Source organism: Camellia sinensis, chromosome 5, assembly GCF_055761805.1.
Source record: "Camellia sinensis isolate YWXY chromosome 5, ASM5576180v1, whole genome shotgun sequence".
Lineage (NCBI taxonomy): Eukaryota > Viridiplantae > Streptophyta > Magnoliopsida > Ericales > Theaceae > Camellia > Camellia sinensis.
In genome coordinates, this window is record NC_138965.1 from 148263535 (window position 1) to 148285190 (window position 21656).

The 21656-nt window shown below is 32.7% G+C and overlaps 2 protein-coding genes across 40 annotated transcripts; both read right to left on the reverse strand.

Annotated features, from left to right (window-relative positions):
• Positions 1-549: 549 nt before the first annotated feature.
• LOC114264549 (cyclin-L1-1) lies at positions 550-11748 on the reverse strand. 39 transcript variants are annotated; one of them, XM_082870062.1, is made up of 12 exons: positions 11412-11720; positions 10929-11015; positions 10242-10424; positions 6604-6788; positions 6012-6093; positions 5775-5915; positions 5378-5547; positions 4153-4300; positions 2692-3145; positions 2119-2157; positions 1931-2012; positions 550-814 (listed from the first exon to the last, which is right to left on the reverse strand). In XM_082870062.1, exons 4-11 carry the CDS (start codon positions 6753-6755, stop codon positions 1954-1956), a joined length of 1245 nt encoding a protein of 414 aa, XP_082726188.1. In that variant the 5' UTR covers positions 6756-6788; positions 10242-10424; positions 10929-11015; positions 11412-11720; the 3' UTR covers positions 550-814; positions 1931-1953. The 39 variants fall into 39 exon arrangements, with proteins under 39 accessions (XP_082726188.1, XP_028061017.2, XP_082726168.1 ...); XM_028205216.2 differs by having other exon boundaries at positions 4027-4300; XM_082870042.1 differs by having other exon boundaries at positions 4027-4300; positions 10948-11015; positions 11412-11689.
• A 6799-nt stretch (positions 11749-18547) lies between these two features.
• On the reverse strand, positions 18548-20189 carry LOC114264548 (histone H2AX). Its single transcript, XM_028205203.2, has 2 exons — positions 19838-20189; positions 18548-18901 (listed from the first exon to the last, which is right to left on the reverse strand). The coding sequence occupies exons 1-2, from the start codon at positions 20036-20038 to the stop codon at positions 18680-18682; spliced, it is 423 nt and encodes a 140-aa protein (XP_028061004.1). The 5' UTR covers positions 20039-20189; the 3' UTR covers positions 18548-18679.
• Positions 20190-21656: the final 1467 nt, after the last annotated feature.

Genomic DNA, 21656 nt, shown 5'->3' on the forward strand with positions numbered 1-21656 from the left:
GTAATATTCAATGATTTTTTTAAAATTGTGCACAAAATTTATACTTTTTAAATATATCTAGATTAAATCGATCTAATCTAAATATAATGGTAGAAATAAAAATAAAAAATTATATTCATATATAAAAAATTATACAAAAAATATCATAAAAAGACAATATGGTCAATTAAAAAATTTGAAGGCATAACATCAATCATTTAGAGAGCAATTTGTAATGAGATTATAAACCTCAAAAACGAAAATGTAATTTTTCAAATGTAAGAAGAGATTTGTATTTAAACAGAAACCTTAAGGATGACAGTGTAATTTATCCTTTTCTTTAAGATTCTCAACTGATTAATAAAAACTCTCAATGAAATTTTTTTTATAAGATAAAACTTAAATGCCACATCCAAATTTTGTTTAAAAAAATGTTCTTCACTATTGTTAGCTAATGGTCTAGCTTTTTTAAGTTTGGGTGATTGGAGTGTTTTTTTCAGTGAAATTAATTTTAAAAAAAATTTAAATTTTAAATTTTAAAAAGTTCATAAAAAAAAGAAATAACTGAAATTACTTTTTTAACCTTTTCTTTTTTTGGAAATTTCTTTCATACATGGACCAGAAAAGTAATTTTACATAATTATAAAAAAAAAATATCACTAAAGACATACAAAAAAAAGAAAAAAAGAAGGCTTTCTATTAGCCATATGACAAACACCTTCCACCCAAACAGGGCCTTAAAAAGAAAAAGGAATGCGTTCTGGGAAATTCCAGAGCTGAACTTCAACCAGAGAAGGAAATAATTGTGATGGGCCTGAGGATCAACCATAGCATTCTGCAGCAGGACAATGTAACCACATAGTACATGCACATAGAAAGAATCAAAAAAATGTTGCAAGTAACTGAATATTTGTCCAATTTTGTTGGGTTGAGATACACTTGTGATTGATTTGAATTTAAAATAAATTATATAAAAGATAAAATATAAAAAAGAGCCAAGCAAGTTATTTCCATGATCATACAATGCATGCTGTGAAATAAGACTATGCTAAAGATCAGTAGATGTATAGCAGCACCTAAAAAGAAAAAAGAAAAAAAAAAACAAAAATTAATGTTCTCTGCTAAAGGCTCAGTTAAGTCTGGAACCTTCGCACTGATCAAGCCAACTTTGCTCTTTGCAAGGTGGGCGCACTTGAAATTGGAATTCAGTCACTAATTTTGCCAAAAAAGGGGATTCAATCAAGCTCACCTATGCAAATAAAAAAGTTTAAAAAGATCACTTGGTTAGTCAATTGTGGGAGAAAATGTTGTCACAAGCCAAAAAGATAAATTGGTTGGCCAATTATTTCAACTAAAAGATTTTCATGATGCAGATGTTGAATTTGTATTCTTTTTTACAATAGGAACTCTCATTTACTACTCTCTTAATGATAGGTGTAAATGATTCAAACACCTCTTTAAGTTCTCTGAAAAAGATGACATACTGGTTTTCTACAATCTGGAGGCTAATCATGTCAATAAATCACACAATTGACATAATTACACTAACTTCTCTTTTATTAAGACTACAAAGCGGCCGAAACTAATGCAAATAGTAGAGGAATCTACTTTGTTTAAGAAAATAATATGGATTATACTGAAATAGTTAATCAATAATCAGTTTTTAATTCCAATCTATTTCAAACGCTAGATTCATAGAGATTTAAAATCACATTCACATTCTGCCACAAGATATTTTTGGACCCGCCCCAACCTCCAGGTGTTGCTTGCAATATAATCAAACTTAAAGGTGGCAAGTGTAATTTACCCAAAAAAGGGATCACTAATCAATCTTTAGATTTTTCACACCATTCAATTTCCCATTTAGCAGACTAACAGCTCAATCAAACCAAGGTTATACACAACTACAGTATTTTGGGGAGCTAAAACTTGAAATGGTATACAGGCACACCTTGAAATTGGATTTCAAGAATATTAATGATGTCTGTGACGATCCTTGTCCCTTGAATAAGACGAGCCATGGTATTCACGATCTGCAGAAGAAATATTGGCAGAAGCTAGAATTCAGTTCTTTACTAAGAAAAATATATACCAAGCATACTATTAGAATCAACATTTGAAGAAAAACAGAATACCAACCTCGAGATGAATGATGCTTCGATTTATCTGAATGCCCTCCTGCATTTATAAAGATGACAGAACAGATATACAACTTCAATTGAGAGAAAGTAGCACCCAAAAAATAATGTAAAATAGAATTGTAACAGCAGGGATTTGGTGATGACCTAAAAAGCACAGACATGTGACACGACAGATATACAAAATTTCAAAAAATACACGATAACATGCGGGGAACACGTGCAAAACATATAATTTTATAGGGTTAATTACATGGACCTCCCCTGACCTCAGGAAGGGAGATTAGTGTAATTTCATAAACTAGAAAACAGGTATGTGTAATTAGCCCAATTTTATATATTTATTTTATGTCAAAAATTTAATCTCATCAAATTTATCAATGATAGGTATTTTACTTGATAAAAATAAATTAAAAAATGGGACATCATGTTTCCCTAATGTGTCCAACTAGAAAAGGAAAAAAAATAAAAAAGTTGGGGCAATTCCTCTAGCGTGTCCAACACATGTCTGGGGTGTGTCCGTGGAGGTGTCCATGCTTCAAAAGTGATAACTGTCAAGAATTCATAAACTAACCTGAATCCTTTCCTTTGTCCTTAGAACGGTGACCTCTGTCCTTGACTTTCTCTCTTTCCCTTTCAATGTCCTCTCGCTCTCGTTCCCTGTCAGAATCCCTTCCCCTATCGCGGTCCCGTACCTTTAGTCTATCCTTCTCCCTTTCCCTGTCCCTGTCCCTCTCCTTCTCCCTTTCCCTGTCCCTCTCCCTATCCCAATCCCTCTCCTTGTTCCTTTCCCCACTTGCGTCCATCTTACGCTCAGATTTCAATTTGGATACAGGTTCTTCTTTTGCCTCTGCCTCAACAGGCACGCTTTCAGAATCATCACCACTCTTCTTAGACTCTTTCAACTTGTCAAGTGCTGCTTTTATCAGTGCACCCTTGGACCCACCAGATTCCAGATTAGCTGTGGCCGGAGCTGCCTTGGGAGTACTGGTATCATTATTTGCAGGCGGGACACTTAGCGAACCTTCCTAAGCAAAAGAGGAATGAGGAAAAATCAAATCACCAACCAAGCTTCCTAAAGAAGAAATGAAGTTTACTGATTCCCACTTTTGTGTTTTTCTTTGTTCTCCTAAGAAATTAAAGAAAACCCATCCCGTTCATTAATGACAAGCAGAAAGTAGTGATAAAGTTGATGAACAGTGATGGAGCCAGGATTTTGGCTAGGGGGGCAACATTAAATTGAAGCCTTGGCATGATTTATCACAATCCAACTGAACCCAATTTTCATTTGGTGGTAGAATGACTAAAGATCAACGTGATTCCAAAGTTATATTTTAGAATTGTTCTTGAGTTAACAAATCATTTTTCTTTTTTGAAATTCTTTTATTATTAATTTAATTTTTTGTTCAATTTCTAAACATGATAATCATCATAATTTAAAACGCAATCACACGTCCGTAAAAAATAAAGATAAAATTACATCAAGACGCGCGCGCACAGACAAAATTTATAAGAAAAATTTAATGTAGAAAAATTTAACATTTAAAGTGGCAAGTGCAAAGATTTTGTTGGAAAGGAAAAGTAAACAAAATAGGAGGTAGAAAGATTGAAGCGACATATTTGGAACTTCAAAAGAGCAAATTGAAAAACATTTTTAATTCAGTGTAAACGTATAATTTTCAAAAAAAATGAGGGGCACAAGCAATATGTGGCTCTGCCAATGTTGGCAACCATTACAGCTGTACAAAATATAACAAAGGAAATTGCACAACCACAGAAGAAACTTTTCTTTTTATTAACTTTTTCTCCTCTGCAAATGGATGCAAGCGCACTGGGCTAGAGTGTGAGTGTGTGTGTGTGTGTGTGAGTGAGAGAGAGAGAGAGAGACAGAGAGAGAATGAGAATTCACCTTTGGAACTGGCTGAGATGGTGAATCCCACGATTTATTAGACGTTGTAAATGAATCCCCATCCTTACAGACAGGTATATATTTTGCCTTAGGAAGGCTGTAAAGATGGGCAAGAACTCTACAAACCTCATCAATCCCAGATTTATCTGCATCAAATGCTTTCCACCACGGTGGATTCTCAGGAAGGGGTACTTGGAATCTACGAGCAGCAGCATATACAACCCCACAGGCCACAACCTCACTCTTGAACCGCACACACAAAGTCGTACGCAAACTGATCAAGAAAAAGGATAGTCAATGAAGAAGCACCTAAACAAACGAGTGCTAACAGGTATAGTAGGAATAACAAGAATAATTTTTCTGTTCTTTGACAAGTAGCCACATGAACAAAATAATGCACCATCAAAAATAAATAATGAACCATTTCTCATTTATAATTGCCTTATTCAACAACTTCACATTAAGGACATGTTATTCTGTCTCATCCTTTCACCTTTTAAATCTACTTTTGGTACTAAAATTTACTGTGTAGAATTTTCAGTTCTAAAAAACAGCCGCTAAGCTTTCACTGCTTGTAGTTTTAAGCAACCCCTATCAATAATCACATGTGCCTATCTGTCCAAGAACCTCAATGGAAAAACAAATTAACATAATTGTTTCCCTAACACAATGATAGTATATAAACAAGCAGATAAAAAGTGTTTTTATACAAAGCTGGGGTTCAAAACCAAAACAAAACTTGCTTGCTTATGCACAAGCAAGCACAAACAAATCCATCCAAAATGTCAAAGGTATACAGAAAAGCCAAATGGTGGGAAATCATCAATACATGATAGAGATGGATAAATAAGCATATCAAATTCCACATTGTAAAAAATTGACCACTATCCATGGTTGGTAGGATGTTGGGAGCATCATCCTAGGTATAGACCTATCATTTCACATTATTTTCACAAAGTAGTTCCCTTATACTCAAATTCAAGCATGGACCATAAGTTAGTCTTTGTTAAACCACAAAACATGTTAATTTTAGAATTACATGTTAAATTCAAGTATTCAACTATTGCTGAGAGCTATACAGTTTTTGGAAAATAAATAAACCAATCTAATGGGACAAAAAATATCGAAAACAGTTCATCATCAACATCAAGGCTCAACAAGAAGCAAGTCAAAAGGATTGCAACAAAACTTCTAAGTAGAAAAGCAAACTCAGGAACTTATAGAAGCCACAGACTTTACACCATGCATCAAGTCAGATTTATTCGGGTTGAGTTTAAAGCTACCAAGTTAAATGATTGAACCATCAAACTGAAATAGGTACAAAAAAATTATATTAATAATTCAAAGCTACCTGTCATTTGCAAGATTCCAAGCTTCTTGTCTCAGTTCTGGGGGTGTCTCAAGGGCTGCAAGGTAGTTTGATATAAATTTATGAGGATGTTCGACATGGCAGATGAAACCCATCTCCTTCAGAAGATGCCTCTCTGTTCTATTCAGGTCCATTTTCAACTCTGCATATTTCTGTAAACAGGCAAAACCCAATTCCAAAGATAACAACTTGCTTTGAGAAGAAGACACATCAGGCTCCGTGAGTGACTGGGTCTTCCAAAACTAAATACTTAATTCTCAAAAAAACAATAAAAGCAAAGATAGAGAAAAAAAATTGGATACCTTTCATTACTAAATAGACAAAAATATTCATGTTTTTGACACTACAATGTCCTAATATAACGAGAAGGGAATCTAACCTTAGGAAATGTGTCCAAATGCTCTATTGGTAAGTTCTCCCTCCTACATTCCATTCTGTGGAAAACAATGAGTACCTGCCTTGCTTTTCTAGGACTTTCCTCAAGTTTTGATGCAAGCCAAACACAACTAGCAGCAACTCTCTGCAAGTAAATAAGATCAGATCCCACATCAGAAAGCATGTAAACATTGTCCTGTTTCCAATTGAATTTAGAAAATCAATGAAACAAGAATGAAACCTTCACGTTAAAACGAGCAAATGATTTCTTGCAATAGAATCGATGAAATAGAACCTGACCAGTAGCCATTACTGCTTGAGGTCTGCAGAGAATATGATTAAAGAAAAACACCAGCTAAATATGGGAAAAGACACATTGCATTTATAGTATTCATACTGGTTGCTGCGGATCTATGTTACCTAGAACGCGGATTGTTCTAGTTACTAGGAATGGGAATCAGAACATGGTACACCACATGAGCTAAAATGTGGTACGATAAGGTAGACTTCTTAAATTGACCTCCAATATATTATAGTCTCCATCTAGATTTCAGTTCATTATGTTTAACTTTTTTCCTATTACGGAGAACTTTTAACGAAAAACATAGAAAAAAATTATGGGATTGCTTAGGATCATTAAATTCACCATTTTTGAACAAAAGTGTATTATAATTCGGAACATGTGTTTCAATACAGGGCGTTAGCGTTTTCTAGTAACACTGTTGTGGATTGGATAAATTCCTGTTTCAGGCAACCCCATGGAAGTATTGCATAAAATTATGCTAATTATCACAATAATAGCATCAACAACAACAGTAACTAATGAAGGATACAGTTTAAGTAAAATGCCACTTTCTTGGATGAGGTCACAACCATAGATTCTGAGAGTTGTTTCAGTTGCTTCATTTATACCATCTTTCCTAGAAGGTGAATTTTGTAGCTGCTCATCCGTTAGATAAAAGGTGTCGATTGCTGTGTAAATCATGGTTGATACAAGACCTCAACAAGATTCCCTAAACTGTGACAAAAAGTAACTCAACATTTCAGTATCCCAACAACATCCAGAGCAAGATCAATTGAAAAAGACAACAACTACTGTCTCACAAAACAATAATCAAACAATAACATGGGCAGAGAAACATGGCCAGTCAAAACAGATTTCTCGATCCAACTGCACATAGCCAACTAGTATTCTTCTAAATGGACATCAAAACAACATAGTTTTATCTATAAATACATGTCTCTATGTATGTGTCTCCATTGTGTGCGACCCTCTAGGTTACTAAACTGAAAAGGGTTTTGTTCATTAACCAAAAATTCAACTGCAAAAGGTGTTCAAGAAACTTATACCTCCCATCCAAAGCGATTTTGCAGAACTCTGATAACAACCCAGTTTTTGAAATAAGTTTTATCATCAAATTAAAGAAATCAATACGAGAATCCCAAAAAAGAAAAAAGTAACCAATAAGAAGACAAGACATCCAACTTGTGCCTATACTTTTTTTTTCGCCACATGAAGAAATTACGCATCTCTTAAATTGCAACGTCTAGCATCCAGATAACCATTATAGTAGTAAAGGACACCCTTTCAAACAATGATTAACAACAAAAAAAAATCATTTCCTCCTTTGCACCGGTGGCATGTTCTACCGTGGCACCAATTTCTTGGAATTTTAGTTTCCTTAGGAATCTAAGTGATAGGGAGTATATTGAGTTTGCATCTTTATTGACATTGATTGATGGGGTTTCCTTATCTTTATCTTTCGATAAAAGGGTGTGGAATATCAGCTCTTCATGGGGTTTTTCTTGTAAATCTTTGTTTGACAAACTCATTGACGAGTCTTCCATTCCTTTGTTTCTTCTTCATATGAAAAAGTGTCCCTCATAAAGTGAAATTTTTCATGTGGCCTTTAGCTCAAAGAGGTATTATGACCAATGACCTATTCCAAAGGAGAAGGCCTAATCACTATCTTTGCCCTCAATGGTGTGTGATGTGCAAGAGGAGTACAGAATCAACGGATCATCTCTTTCTTCATTGTTCCGTAGCTCTTAAGTTATGGCAGCGTTTGTTCAGCTTGTGTAATGTTCAATGGGTTGCTCCAAGGATATGCTTCTAGTTGAGCTTGAAGGGTTCGGCGGCTTTAAGAGAGCCAAAACATTGTGATCTTGTATTGTTTGTGCTATTTTCTGGACTTTTTGGCTAGAGAGAAATTCGCGGATCTTTGATGGAAAGGAGACTGCTGTAGATTCTTTATGGGATAGGACTAGGTTTTTGGCTTCGTTTTGGGCCTTTATGTCTCCTCATTTTAAGGGAGTTCCACTCTTCTTGATTTCTAGGGATTAGGCTTCTGTTTGCAATCCTTAGTGATTGGGTTTCCTCGTTTTCCTTTAGTTTTTTTATAGTTGTTTTTATTTTGTTTGGTCCTTCTTCACCATATAAGGACTTCTTGTCCTCTACCTTTTCTATTACTTAATGAATTTCGTTGTTGATTTTTCACCAAAAAAATATTAAAAATTAAAAAAAAAATAGTAATAAAGGACACCTTCAAAACCAATTGAGTTACAATCAATAGCATGAATAGCCTACATATATGTTTAACATCAAACAATTTCAAATTCCTTAGTCTATAACTCGAAATACAAAATACTGGTTAGTTGGTCAGTGAAAATCACGATTGAATTTGAATTGAAAAAAATCCATTTTTCGTATTTTTATATTGAAAACCCATTTCTACTGAGTTCTAAAACCAACCAACGATTGAAATTATACATGCGCAAAAACTTACCAAATAAAAATTAAACTTAAACATCTATTGATAACGCCTCCCTCGTGAATTTGCAACCTTTGTTTCTTCTTCCAATTTGTATATATACCTATTTAAGGAGATGAGGAGAGGAAAGGAGAGTGGGTACCTGGAAGCGAGAAGCTAGAACTAAACTTTGGTGGACGAGCGGACTCGCAAGAGAACTGATCGGGAAAATTGTCGGATTCACTGCCATGCCAGTGTCGCAAGATACAGAGAGAGGGGGAGACACTCAGAATTTAGCCCTAATTTGCCATGTTGTGTTCATTTCGTGGATTTGGGAGAGTTATTTGGAAAATAAAAGGGGGGGGAGGGAAGTGTATGAAAATGTTGTTCTATTTTGGATATGATTTATATATTCATTCACATTTTATTTTATTTATTTATTTATTTATTCTAATTTATGAATCAAACACAAAGTGAAAAAATACAAGGGGAAAGTACATACAAGTTGAAATTAGGAAAAAAAATTACAAATACATGAGCGATGTAAGTGTCTGTGGTTAGGGATGGCAATGGGGGTTAATGGGATGCATATTAATTCCCCATCCCCATTCTCCTATAATAATTTTTTCCCATTCCTCAATTGTATTACCCTCCCCGTCTCCTAATGGGTTTGGATCCCTTTTTTTTCATTTCAAGGTTCACAACCAAAGCTAAATATACATTCAATCTTATTTTTTTTATTTGGCTCAACAACAAAATCAAATACACATTAATTAATTAAAAAGTTTGTTTTAAAATAATCAAATATATAATTTTGAAACAATCAAATAAGCTCACAAAAACATGAGATAAAATTATTTTAATATATTTATATAACAAAATCAATCTGGATTAAAGACGTTCTAATAAAATAATGTTGTTGTAATTTGGAGATGAACCAGTCCATCTTCTCTTCTCTCTCCAGTCTCCAAAAACCATGTGTGTACAGGTATGTTCCTCTTTGTCTCCTCATTGAGTTGCTTTTCTTTTTTCCATTTGCTGTATTGGGGGGATAATAGGCACTCAGATCATTAAGCAAATTTATTGAATTTAGAAGTCAAGTTTCATTGGATTAATGTAGTCTCTATGCTGTTGATGAAATTTTGACTGGTAAGTGGATGTTCATTACTTTATTCATTTGGTTTGTTTTTAGTTTACTGAAAATGAGATGAAGATTACCCTATTTTAAATAATCTGTTTTGAATTCCCTCATTTTGCTTTCTTACAGATTGCATCTTGCAAGCTTTACAAGTATGAATCAAAACCTCTCAATACTTATATATATATAGCCATTTTCTGAATTGCTTTAAACCAATTTGCTATCAATTTTCAAATTGTTCAGTGAAATCTCATCCAATGGAAGCAGAATTGATGGAATCTGGAGTAGCTATAAGAACTAAAAAGGATTCAAATCTTAATTCAGTACTGTAAATTAAATACCGAGAAATTTCTCTAGAATTTTGTAAACACACACACACAAGAAGTGAGTTCAAAAAAAAATCTAGCAAGAAAAACGAAAACAGATCACAATGATCATGAAGAATTAGTTACATGATCGAAAACACAAACCCAGATTAAACCAGTGAAACCAGTGAATTGTTGAGGGATTTCATGTATGTTCAGGAACAAATCAATGAAATCTGTCTTTAATTTCAGTAAGCGAAAGAGAGAGAGAAACTCACCACGTCAGAGAACCACCGTGGTAAGCACTGACGAGATCGCCGCCGCTAGCCGATGCTGGAGTGAGAAGATCCGAGTGATGTTGGAATGAAATCTGCTTAGGCTTACTGTGCAAATGAGAAGAGAACCCTAGTTCTAAACACAACATATGGAGAAATGAGCGAGTCCCCATCCCGACCCATATCCTATAAAAACACCACTTAATTACTCGATTCATAATTATGAAATAAAAAATAAATAAAAAAAATCATATATGTGGGTCAGTTTTCATGAATATCCATAGGATAAGATTCCTATTGCCATTCTTTTCTGTGATAGAGTGTAAGGTGTTCGCGGATTGGATTTGTGCGGTTTGCGGTTCGGTTTTGACCCGCCTGCATCCATGCGGTTTGGGAAAAAGTTAAACCGCAACCGCCCGCAGTGCGGTTTACGGTTTGTGCGCATAGGGTTTGCGGATGTGCGGGCGGTTTGAATTTTTTCCTTTAGAAATTAATTTTTGAATTGTTTTTCCCATTTTATAAATATTTATTTTGGGTCATTTTCTTCCAATTTTCTAAAATACTCCAACATTAATAATTACATAAAGCCACCATGAAATTACATAAAAGGTAATTACATAATAGTTGACCTGGTAATTACATAAAGCCATCGTGAAAACCCAGTTTATAAAAGGACCTCAATTAAATTACCCTAATATCAAGTTGAGACCTGAGGCCCCTGAGAACAGGTAGTGACTCCTGAAATATCAAGCTTGCTCTCACTTCCAACCAGAAACCCTGTAGAAAAAATAGTAGAACAAGTGCTACGTGCTAAAATTGTTTGAGAAAATCAAACCAGAAAAAAAGAAAAAAGAAAAGAGGCCTTGAAGCTAACAACATATTCTGGGTAAATATGAGTATTCTTATTCATATTCCATACTATGTACTGTCTTGGAGTATGAATATCATCAACTCCACTATCAAAGTCCTCACCATTGACACATAACACACAATCAGAAATGAACAAATAAACTGAGAGTCAGAGATCTAAAAAAAAAAATCACCATTGACATAGAAATGAACAAAAAAACACCATTGACAAACAATCTTAGTCACACAGAGACACAGATCTGAATAGCACAAAAAAATCAGAGATCGGGGCGGAAAGAAAGACAGAGACATAGAGATCCATACCTGCGAGGTCGATCGGTGCGATGAGAGAATGAGGTCGATCGGTCGATCTTGCGATGAGTGAGAGTCGATCTCTTGCGAGGTTGATCGGCCCAGATGAGTGATGAGATGAGAGTGAGAGAGTGAAAAACGAGAGTGTGACTGTGAGAGACTGATCAGATGAGAGTGAGATGAGAGTGAGAGACTGAGAAACGAGAGAGAGCGAGAGATGAGAGCTGCGCAATGTGTTTTTGAGTTAAGGGTTTTTTTTTTTTTTTTTTTTTATTGGGTATAGATGAAGTGAAGTGAACGGTCCAGACGAAAAATATATATTACGCGGACGGATTGGTCGGTGCGGTTTAAATTCGCAATTCGCCTGCAGCTTGAAAATTAGAAATATTTTAAATCGCACTCTATCTTATTATATTTGTGAAATCGCTCATACGTGTGCAGATAGGGTCGGATAGGACGGGTTGTGCAGGTCGGATAACTCTATACCTAACCCTAAATAAAAGGGTGCAGGGTATAAGTATTACTTGCATATCTCCATGCATTGGTATTTTTTTTTTTTCAAACTCCAACCTCCATATAGTTTCTCAAAGTACAAAATCTATAGGTCCCGTTTGTTTTCAGAGATAGAACAAGGTAATTGATAGTGAGTGAATTAATAAAATTGTGTTTATTTTAATGATAGTTGTTAGTATGGGGATTGTTAAATTAACTTTATATAAAATAAATATAAAATAATAAAACAAATAAAATTATGATTTTTAGTTAACAAAAAATATAAAATCATTAAACATTAATATTCAAAAAAAATACCCAACATGTTAAAATAATAATAATAATAATAATTTGTAGTTGACCAGCCGGATATCCGGCAACTCACTAAGTTGACGGACTATTTTTGTAATACCATCTCTTTGCCCAACCTAACAATTTGCTCACCCAATGCCCATCCTGGTCCGAACGGACTACCAATTCGGAAGCCACAAACAAAACAAACATGAGCTACGATTATTATTCATCCATCACAGTTCACTCCGGACTGTGATGGCAGAAAACAAACGGGGCATAAGGATCTTATTTTGGGAAGTAAGTTAAAAGTTAATTTTTTGAATTTTTTTTAGTTTTTTTTTTAAATATTTAAAAAAAATAGAGAGGTGATATGACTAAAAAAGTCAAAAAATTGACTGTTAATCATGTTGCTAAAGGTTTATTTTGGAAAAGAGGTTAAAAGTCAACTTTTTAACGTTTTTGATTTTTTTTTAAAATATGTAAAAAAAATAAAGAAATGATGTGATGTGATCTAAAAATAAAAAAATAAAAAAATTGACTTTTAACTAGGGCTGGGCGTGAATTGATTATGGCCACAGAATCTACAATCCGCCATCCGTCTGCCAGATTAGCGGATTGAAAAAAATCAATCAACATCCGTTCGCCAATCCGACAAATGCTAATTGAGTGGATTGGCAAATAGATGCGTATCAATTTGATAGTTTAAAATTTTATAAATTTTTAACATGTTTACTTTCTCAAAAAAAAAAAAAAAAAAAACACATGTGCACTTCTTTCCTCAACTACCACCTGTGTGCAATGCACATATATATATATATATATATTCAAAGTTTACAAACACTTTGCAGTGGACAAACATTGTGCATATACTATCATATTTACAAACACATATGTCTATTTTTATTTTTTTACTTTTTGTTTCTCTAAGAATCAAACATGTCACATTTAATTACAAAAGAAGAAAAAAATAATACAAGTACAACCACATAATACATTCAATACTTTCATCACATATGAGTCAAACAAAAAAAGCCCAAACATTGCATTAACCACTTGGGAGTGATAAATTCAATGAACTGTATTTGCATATTAAAAATTTACGAAACAAAATTGACCTAAAAAAAACCTATTGTCAATTGACTCAATTCGCATATGAGCCACGACAAACAACAACAGTAATAGTAAAGGACGACACAACAAAAAGCAGATGAACTGCAATTCACCAAACATTAAAAAAAGAAGAAAAAAACTTAGAGCAAAATTGTCACGAGAAATAATCAAATACAAAAGCACAAACATCGCAGAAACCAACTACGAGTTATAAATTCAAGTATATTTGCATATTACGAAGCAAAATTGAAGTCGAAGCCCTAATTACTAAAAAAATAAAATAAATAAATAAATAAACAAAAACACAAAACAGTGTCTTGAGGACACACTATCGCCGATTGCGCAATCAAAGACAAGAACAAAAGAGAAGAAAAGACGAGAATAAAAGAGAAGAATACCTTCGAATCAATAATTCAATCACTGCTCGTCGCCACTGTCACCGATAGCCAATCGTCTCTAGCCACCACTGTAGCCGATCGCTGCTCGTTGCTCGCCGCTCGCATCCATTCAAGTATGAAGGACAGAGGGGCAGAGTTGTTTCGAAACCTAGGGCTCTACAAACTTGAAATGAAATGAAAAAAATAGGGACAAGACAGAGGGAAAAATGGGGGAAATTAACTGGTGGCAGACAGGTTGGCCAAGTCAGTGAATTTGGCGATTTACCCACAATCCGCCCCGCATTTGTGAAAACGATATTTTTTGGCCTGATGCCCGTCACGTGTCACACATTCACCTAAAACGTGCCAAGTCAAGTCAAGCAAATGTGGCGGCTTGGGCCATCCACTGCACACCTCTACTTTTAACCCAACTAGTAAAATAAGCAGAAGCATGATCGGTTCAGGTACCAGTTTAAGCAATTTTGAAGGATAATTTACATTTTATCCATTTTTTGTTTAATTATTTTTTTCCTTTGACCCTTTTTTTTTTTAACTTTGATCTTTTGTATTTAAAGTTTTTTTCAATTTATTTTAAAATTAATTTTTATTTAAAATTAAACAAAAATAAAGAGGTAATATGACTCAAATAAATGTACCCATCTAAATAAATACACTTATTTGGAGGATGCCAAACAAACTCATTTGACTTTTTAACTTTTTTTAGTTATATATATATATATTTTTTTTCAAAATAAACCCAGTTTTGATAATTTTAAACATCATATATGAACTGATGACGCTGCTACAAGCTTACACAAACTTCAAATTGAGTTTTTACGACATGCACAACCAACAAAAATGAGAAAAAGTAGCAGTGTAACAACCACAAAAAAGCATTGAAAAAATTTCAAATGACTCCTATTCACAACCACCTCTATGCCAAACCGAGTTACCATCAGAACCGGAAGTCAAGGCTCCCCAATAATTCATCCGGTTCAAACCTGCCCCCACCGTACTACTTCAACCTTAAGCCATCCTATTATACCTTTTTCATTCCTGCTTTGTGTCTCACAAAGTGGCCATTTGGGAACCCAATGAAAAAGTTGAGTTTTCAACAGCTTCTAAAATGCAATCCCAACAGCTAAAAGCACCAAACATCATTTGGGAAGTGCAGAAATACAAGGTGTGAAATTACTGCGCTGTCCTCCATGTTAATGATGGTGTTTGGGAAGTGAGTTTTTATGTAGATTTTAGTAGATGTAGGTTTTTATGAGATAAAAAATTTTTGGTGTTTGGGAAGATAGTTGGGTTTTTATGTGGTTGGATGTGATGTTTGTGAGAGAAAAAGTGAAATGATTATGGGGTTGGATGTGATATTTTGTTTGGATGTGTTTTTTTTGGTTTTGCAAAACTTTTGTCTTTTAGTGGAAAAAATGAGAAAAAAATTTGGGAACTTGCTTCCCAAACACCACCAATATATAAGCTAGAAAAGGAGCCAAATGGGCCAAAAAGTAAATTTCCTAAATTAAGTGGGAGTATTTTGGCCATTTTACAGTAAAGTGACATTATAAATAAATATTAACAAAAAAAACAAAAAAGTAAGTTTTTACCAACTTCTTAAATCACTTTCTAAAAAAATTAAAAAGTTTAGTTAAAAGTCAAAAGTTAGTTTTTAGCCATACTTTTAACCATCTTCCCAAAACACTCCAAAGTTTATACCTTCGTTTGACATAAGTTAAAATACGGTTTTTTGACTAAAATAGTCACAAAAAGACAAAATAAGTTTTTTAATCCAACAAAATAAAATGTCACATCCAAATCATAATAATTTTATTTTTTCTTTCACAAAAGTTAAAAAAGGATAAAAGTTTATTCCAAACAAGGCTTTTTAATCCTAAACTAAAAAAGTCAAAAAGTCAACCTACATATCAAATGAACGCATGTCTTCTTCAAAAGGAACCAAACCATACTATGTCTTCGTTTGGGATGTAGGTTGACTTTTTAACTTTTTAGTTTCTTAGCCATTTTAGTATGAGACTAAAAAGTCTCGTTTGGAGTATGTTTTTTTGTTCTTTTGATTTTTATGAGAAAAAAATAAAATGATTATGGTTTGGATGTGACATTTTATCTTATTGACTTTTTAACTTATTTTGTCTTTTCATGGCTAAAATAACTCAAAAAATATCACAAAAGTTAAAAAATTTTATCCTAAACGAGACTTTTTAACCTCATGTTAAAATAACTAAAAAATTAAAAAATCAACCCACTTCTTAAACGAAGGCTATGACTAGAATCCACAACACTTTCAAACTCCCCTTCCATCCATTTTTCACAGTTGCAGCTACCCCTGAAAAAATGCAGTCCATCAAGTCCCTATGCTCCAAGGATTTTGTTTTCAAAGACAATTTTTGTCAATCTGTACCAAAAAAATAATAATAATAAAATAAAATTCAAATTAGAACACAAACAATGAAAGCATTACATAAAATTCAAATTAGAACACAAACAATGAAAGCATTACATAAATGTAACGACATTGCTCTCATATGTCATTGCCAATCGAAGCCTCAGTATGTTTCTTGTACCAAAAAAAGGGGAAGGACTGTTCAAATCAATTATTCCTTTTTTTGAAAGAAAAAAGAAATCACAACAAATTAATCAACTAGTTTGATTCTGATTTTAGAAAACAACTTTCAGAAAATTCTTTTTTTTTATTTTCCGTATTTTAATGTTTTCAATAATTTTTTTTAATATTTTAAATAATTTTTTAATTTTTAAGCGCACCTAACATAAATATACTTAAAAGTATAATATTTGTAAAAAAAATTTAAAAAATACAATAAATACCAAAAAATACAAAAAACATTTAACAAATATTCACCAAAAATTAAAAAATTAAAAAACTCAATTTTTAGAAAACTGAAACTAAACATACTGGGTATGTTTGGTTTGCATTTGGGAGATGAGTTTTAGAAAAAAAATTGTTTAGTTTGAGTTTTTCTCCAAAAAATTTCAAAATCACTTTCTCTCTCTTACACATCAATCAATTACTTTTTCTCTCACACACATCTATTCAAATTCTCTCAAAATATCAAATCATCCCAAATTCTCAAAAAATAACTCTTCCAAAATATATAACCAAATAAACCAAAAAAATTTCTAAATTTTTTTCCCAAATTTTTTTTCAAAAACAACTCTCTCAAAAACAAACCAAACAAACCCACTGATTCCTAAGCTATCTCCAATCCAAACTTAAATCTTTCATCAAATTTAAACTTAACAAAAATTTAATGAAAACGTGTTTCAACCATTTTACCAAATTAATATCTAATAAAAAAGTCTTCATTTTTTATCAAATTAAAAAAGCATTTTAATTTTTCATTAAATCTTACAAATAACCATTGATGGACAATTAACCAAACAACTTGATAGACGACGGAATTGAGGAAATTTTTAAAAAAAATTTACACTACACCAAACAACCACCTAAACATCATCCCAATAGTCAACTAGCTGCTTAATGAATCTTATGTCTTGTTTGAGAAGTGACTTTTTTTAATTAAAAGGTTAATTTTTTTTACATCATATTTTAATTAAAAAATTAAAAAAATATTAAAAAATTATGTTCCCAAACAAGACCTTATAAATTTAACATTAAAATATTTTATATGAAATAAATTTTTTAATTCAAATCTTTACTCAAATTTAATAAGAGAAAAAAAAATTAAAAATGCTCTTAAAACATCTCCAAAAATATCTTTTTAAAACTCAAGGATTGTTTTAAAAAATAAATTAAAAACTGACTTTTTAAATTTTTTTAAATGTGTAAAAAATTTTAAAAATATGATATAATTCAAAATAAATTAAAAATTAAATTTTAATTTATCATCTTTCTATAAAGAATAAAGCTTTGGACCCCCAGTGGGGGTACTGAGGTCACCTCCCATTGGTCAAAAAAAAAAACAAATTTTTTTTTTTTTTGAGTTTTCAGCCAACCCCAGGCCGACACGTGACACTAGGGGTCACTGGGGGTCATCCCCAGTGGGGGTCTGTAGCATTGCTGTTCTATAAAAAAGACCAAACTCAAGAAATACTTTTTTAAAAAAAAAATTTGCGTCAAATTCAAAATTTAATAATAATAAAATATTTCTCTATTTATTTAATAAACATTTAGGCCAAGTTTGGGGAGTTCAAAAAAAGCCAAAAAGACAAAAAGTTACTCAAAAAGTTAAAAAGTTAACACTATTCACCAAAAGTCAACAATTACGGCTGCACAACTCCCAATTCAAATTTTTCCCTACAAATCAATTTTTACAATTTTTTATTACACATTTTTCAATAAAAAGTCAAAAAGTTAACCCAAACATTCATATTTTCAACCTCAATTTTTTAGTCCAAAAAGATAAAAAGTGCACTTTTTTAGTCTTCCCAAACTTGGCCTTAATGAAAAAATCGAAAATAATTTTTGCACTCTTAAATGAAGACAAAAAAGATTGGACATACTCTCGCCACACAAAATATTCACCAAAACAGTGAACATCCAAGTATTTTGCTGAAACATACACGAGAGAGAGAGAGGGCTTGTTTGGTTTATTTTTGAGAAAAAAAAATTGAAAAAAATTCTCTACAAACAAATTTTAAAAAATAATCAAACCAAACAAATTTTTTCAAAAAAAATCTTAAGATTTTGTTTGATTTGCTTCTTTCCAAAATCACTCTCTCTCTCATACACATCAAATCAATTATTTTTTTTTAAATTCTCTCTCCAAAACAATTTCCCAAAATCATTTCTAAAGAAAAAATAAATCAAATAAATTTTCATACTTTCTCTCTCAAAAACTACTCTACAAACGCAAAGCAAACAAACCCAGAGAGTTTTCACTCATAGAAGGCTTAAACTGTAATCATCTTCCCAAAGGAGAGGGCTATCATAAAGTTCTAATACAAGACCCAAAAACAAAAAATTCAGAAGCATTTTGTATTTTACATGATCAAAAACCAAGTTCCCTAAAACTCCTGAGAAGCAGAACCAATCTCGCCCTTGCCTTTGCCCACCTTCTTCGGCAGCAGTGTCTGGTGAATGTTGGGCAAAACACCTCCATTAGCAATGGTCACTGAACCCAACAGCTTGCTCAGCTCCTCATCATTCCTCACCGCCAGCTGTATGTGTCGAGGCACTATTCTGTTCTTCTTGTTGTCCCTCGCTGCATTACCAGCAAGTTCTAAAACCTGCAAACATTACAAAAATTACTCAATCGACGCATCAGAAACACCCAAGACTCACACTTTAGGAAATTCACTTATTAAATTAAATGGGTCAATGATATGAAAAGGATAATCTCCTCAACAGCATCAATCAAATAGTCCATAAGCACAAACCCAAACCTAATTATAAAATTCTACACATTTCCACAATATATTTGCTAGCAGTGGATACAAACTAAACACATTTATTTTCCGGATAGTTTGATAGGTTAGAAAGATAGGTTAATCTTGAAAACTATTTTAGCTTAGTGAATGTAGAGTCTTAAATTAACCAAATCATAAATTTAGGTGAATAGAAATTAAAATTTGAAGAAACTTCAAAAATCATTTCCATCGTTTACACCAAATGGACTGCACAATTTTATGAATGAGAGTGTTGAAATCAAATCTGTTCTTTTTTATTTAACCAAAAAGGGGGACCAAAAAAAAAAAAACTAGGAAAATTTGAAAATCAATGGCATTTCTATAAAATATTTACAAATTCATGAAAAATTTAAAACTTCAATTATTAAAATTGATAAACTTTTCAACTGATTTGCAAGTTTTTTCTTTCTTCCCCCCCCCCGGACGGGGGGGGGGGGGGGGTGCTTGAACTAAAGTGCAATTTCCCACAAAAAAAAAAACTACTTACAAAAACAAATTATTAAAGAACAATTATAAAAAGGGAAAATTGCAATTCAAAGTAAAGTTTCCAAAACAAATTGCAAATTAATGGTAAAACTTTACCAACTTTAATAATTGAAGTAATAAACATTTCCATGATTTTGCAATTTTTTTTGGGTCTTATCACAAATTTGCAATTTTCCCTTATAAAAACGACATTGACGATGATTAAAAACAAAACAATCAAATCTAAAAAAAAAACAAATGCATATCGGAAGAGCAGGAAAGTGAAAGTACCTCGGCGGCGAGGTACTCGAGAACAGCAGAGAGGTAGACGGGAGCCCCGGCGCCGACTCGTTCGGCATACTTTCCAGCCTTTAAGAATCGAGCGATCCTACCCACAGGGAACTGAAGACCAGCCTTGTGAGACCGAGACACCGATTTCGAAGCCTTGGGCTTTCCTCGCCCTCCCTTCGTCGATCCTCCACCCGAACTCATTTTCTTTCTTCAAAAACTTCGAGATTCTCAAAAACCCGAACCCTAACCCTAAGCCTAACCCTAACGCTAGACTTGTTGATTTGAAAGAGAGTATGGGAAAGTTGTTGATTTGAAAGAGAGTATGGGAAAGAGCCGAGATCGTGAGTGGAGATGATTTAGGCGAGGATGAATTTATATATAGGCGAAAAGTCTCGAAGCTAATTGGTGGAGAGAGTTTCGCTCGGATTGCCAACGTGGCAAGTCTTTTTTGTGCTTTCGCGGGAAGCTACCTGTTCGCGTACTTTAAAACTGAGTTAAATTACAAATACACCCTTAATATTTAATTAAAATATAAATCGTCCGTCGTAATTTCAGGAATTACATTTTATCTTTAGAAATTTTTAATTTTATAACAAATTATCATTTTTCTTAACAAATTATCAAGTTAATTAATAATTTTCAATAATATTATAATACATTTTAATTAATAATTTAGGAAATTTTATTATTATTATATAGAAGAACAATTATGAATTTTATTTTTTTAGTTAATTCTGTTAAATAAAAAAAGTACTAAGAAAAAGGTATTTATAATTTTTCAAACTATAGAAAATAATCTGTACTTTAAGCAAATCTCAATAAGTGTATTCGTAATTTACTCTTAAAACTACGCAACTTTGGGTTTGAATTTCAATTGGTACAAAAGCATCTTCAACGCGTATTTAGGATTGTTTTGGAAAGTTAGTTCAAAATTAATTTTCAAATTTTTTTTAAAATGTATAATAAATAAAGAAATGATGTGATTTTTATTTTTTTAGATGTATAAAAAATAAAGATATTATGTAACTTAAAATAGGTTAAAAATTATAAGATGACCTTTAATAGGGCTGAGCAAGAAATCCGTAAAATCTGTAATCCGATCCAGTCCAGTCCAATCCGATAGGTTTGGATTGGTTTTTCGAATCCGTGGTTCGGTTCCGGATTGAAGAATTAAAAATTCGTAGTCCACGGATTGGTTCCGGATTGAACCTCACGGTTCCGGATTGGAACCGATCCGGACCGTATACAAATAGTCTATATTTTTATTATACATCCTCCCCCATAGTATCTTCTCTTATTCTATATAAAATCTAAACTCAAACCTAAACCTCGTATAATATCTTCTTTTATTACTTTTGTTTTTTAGTTTTTAGTTTTAATTTGTAATGATCTAAGCCTTTGTTTGGGAACTTGGTTTGGGCTAAAATAGCCACAAAAAACAAAATAGGCTATTTTAGCCACAAAAAACAAAACATCAAATCCAACCCATAATCATTACAATCCTCTCTCACAAAAAAAGCCAAAAAAGCCAAAAAGCCAAAAAGCCCTTCCCAAACCAGGCTAAAATAGCCCAGGCTAAAATAGCCAAAAAGCCAAAAAGTCAAAAAGCCAACCCACTTCCCAAACGGAGGCTAAATACTTATGATGAAACTAGTTTTTTTATGATTGTTTAAATTCTAGAACATTATGTCGCTATTATAAAAAAATATGTTGCTATTGTAGAACTAATATAGCGCTATGTTTATATTTTTATAAAATTAAAGTATTATATATATATATATATATATATTGTTATTTAATTATGTGAATCCGTGGTCCT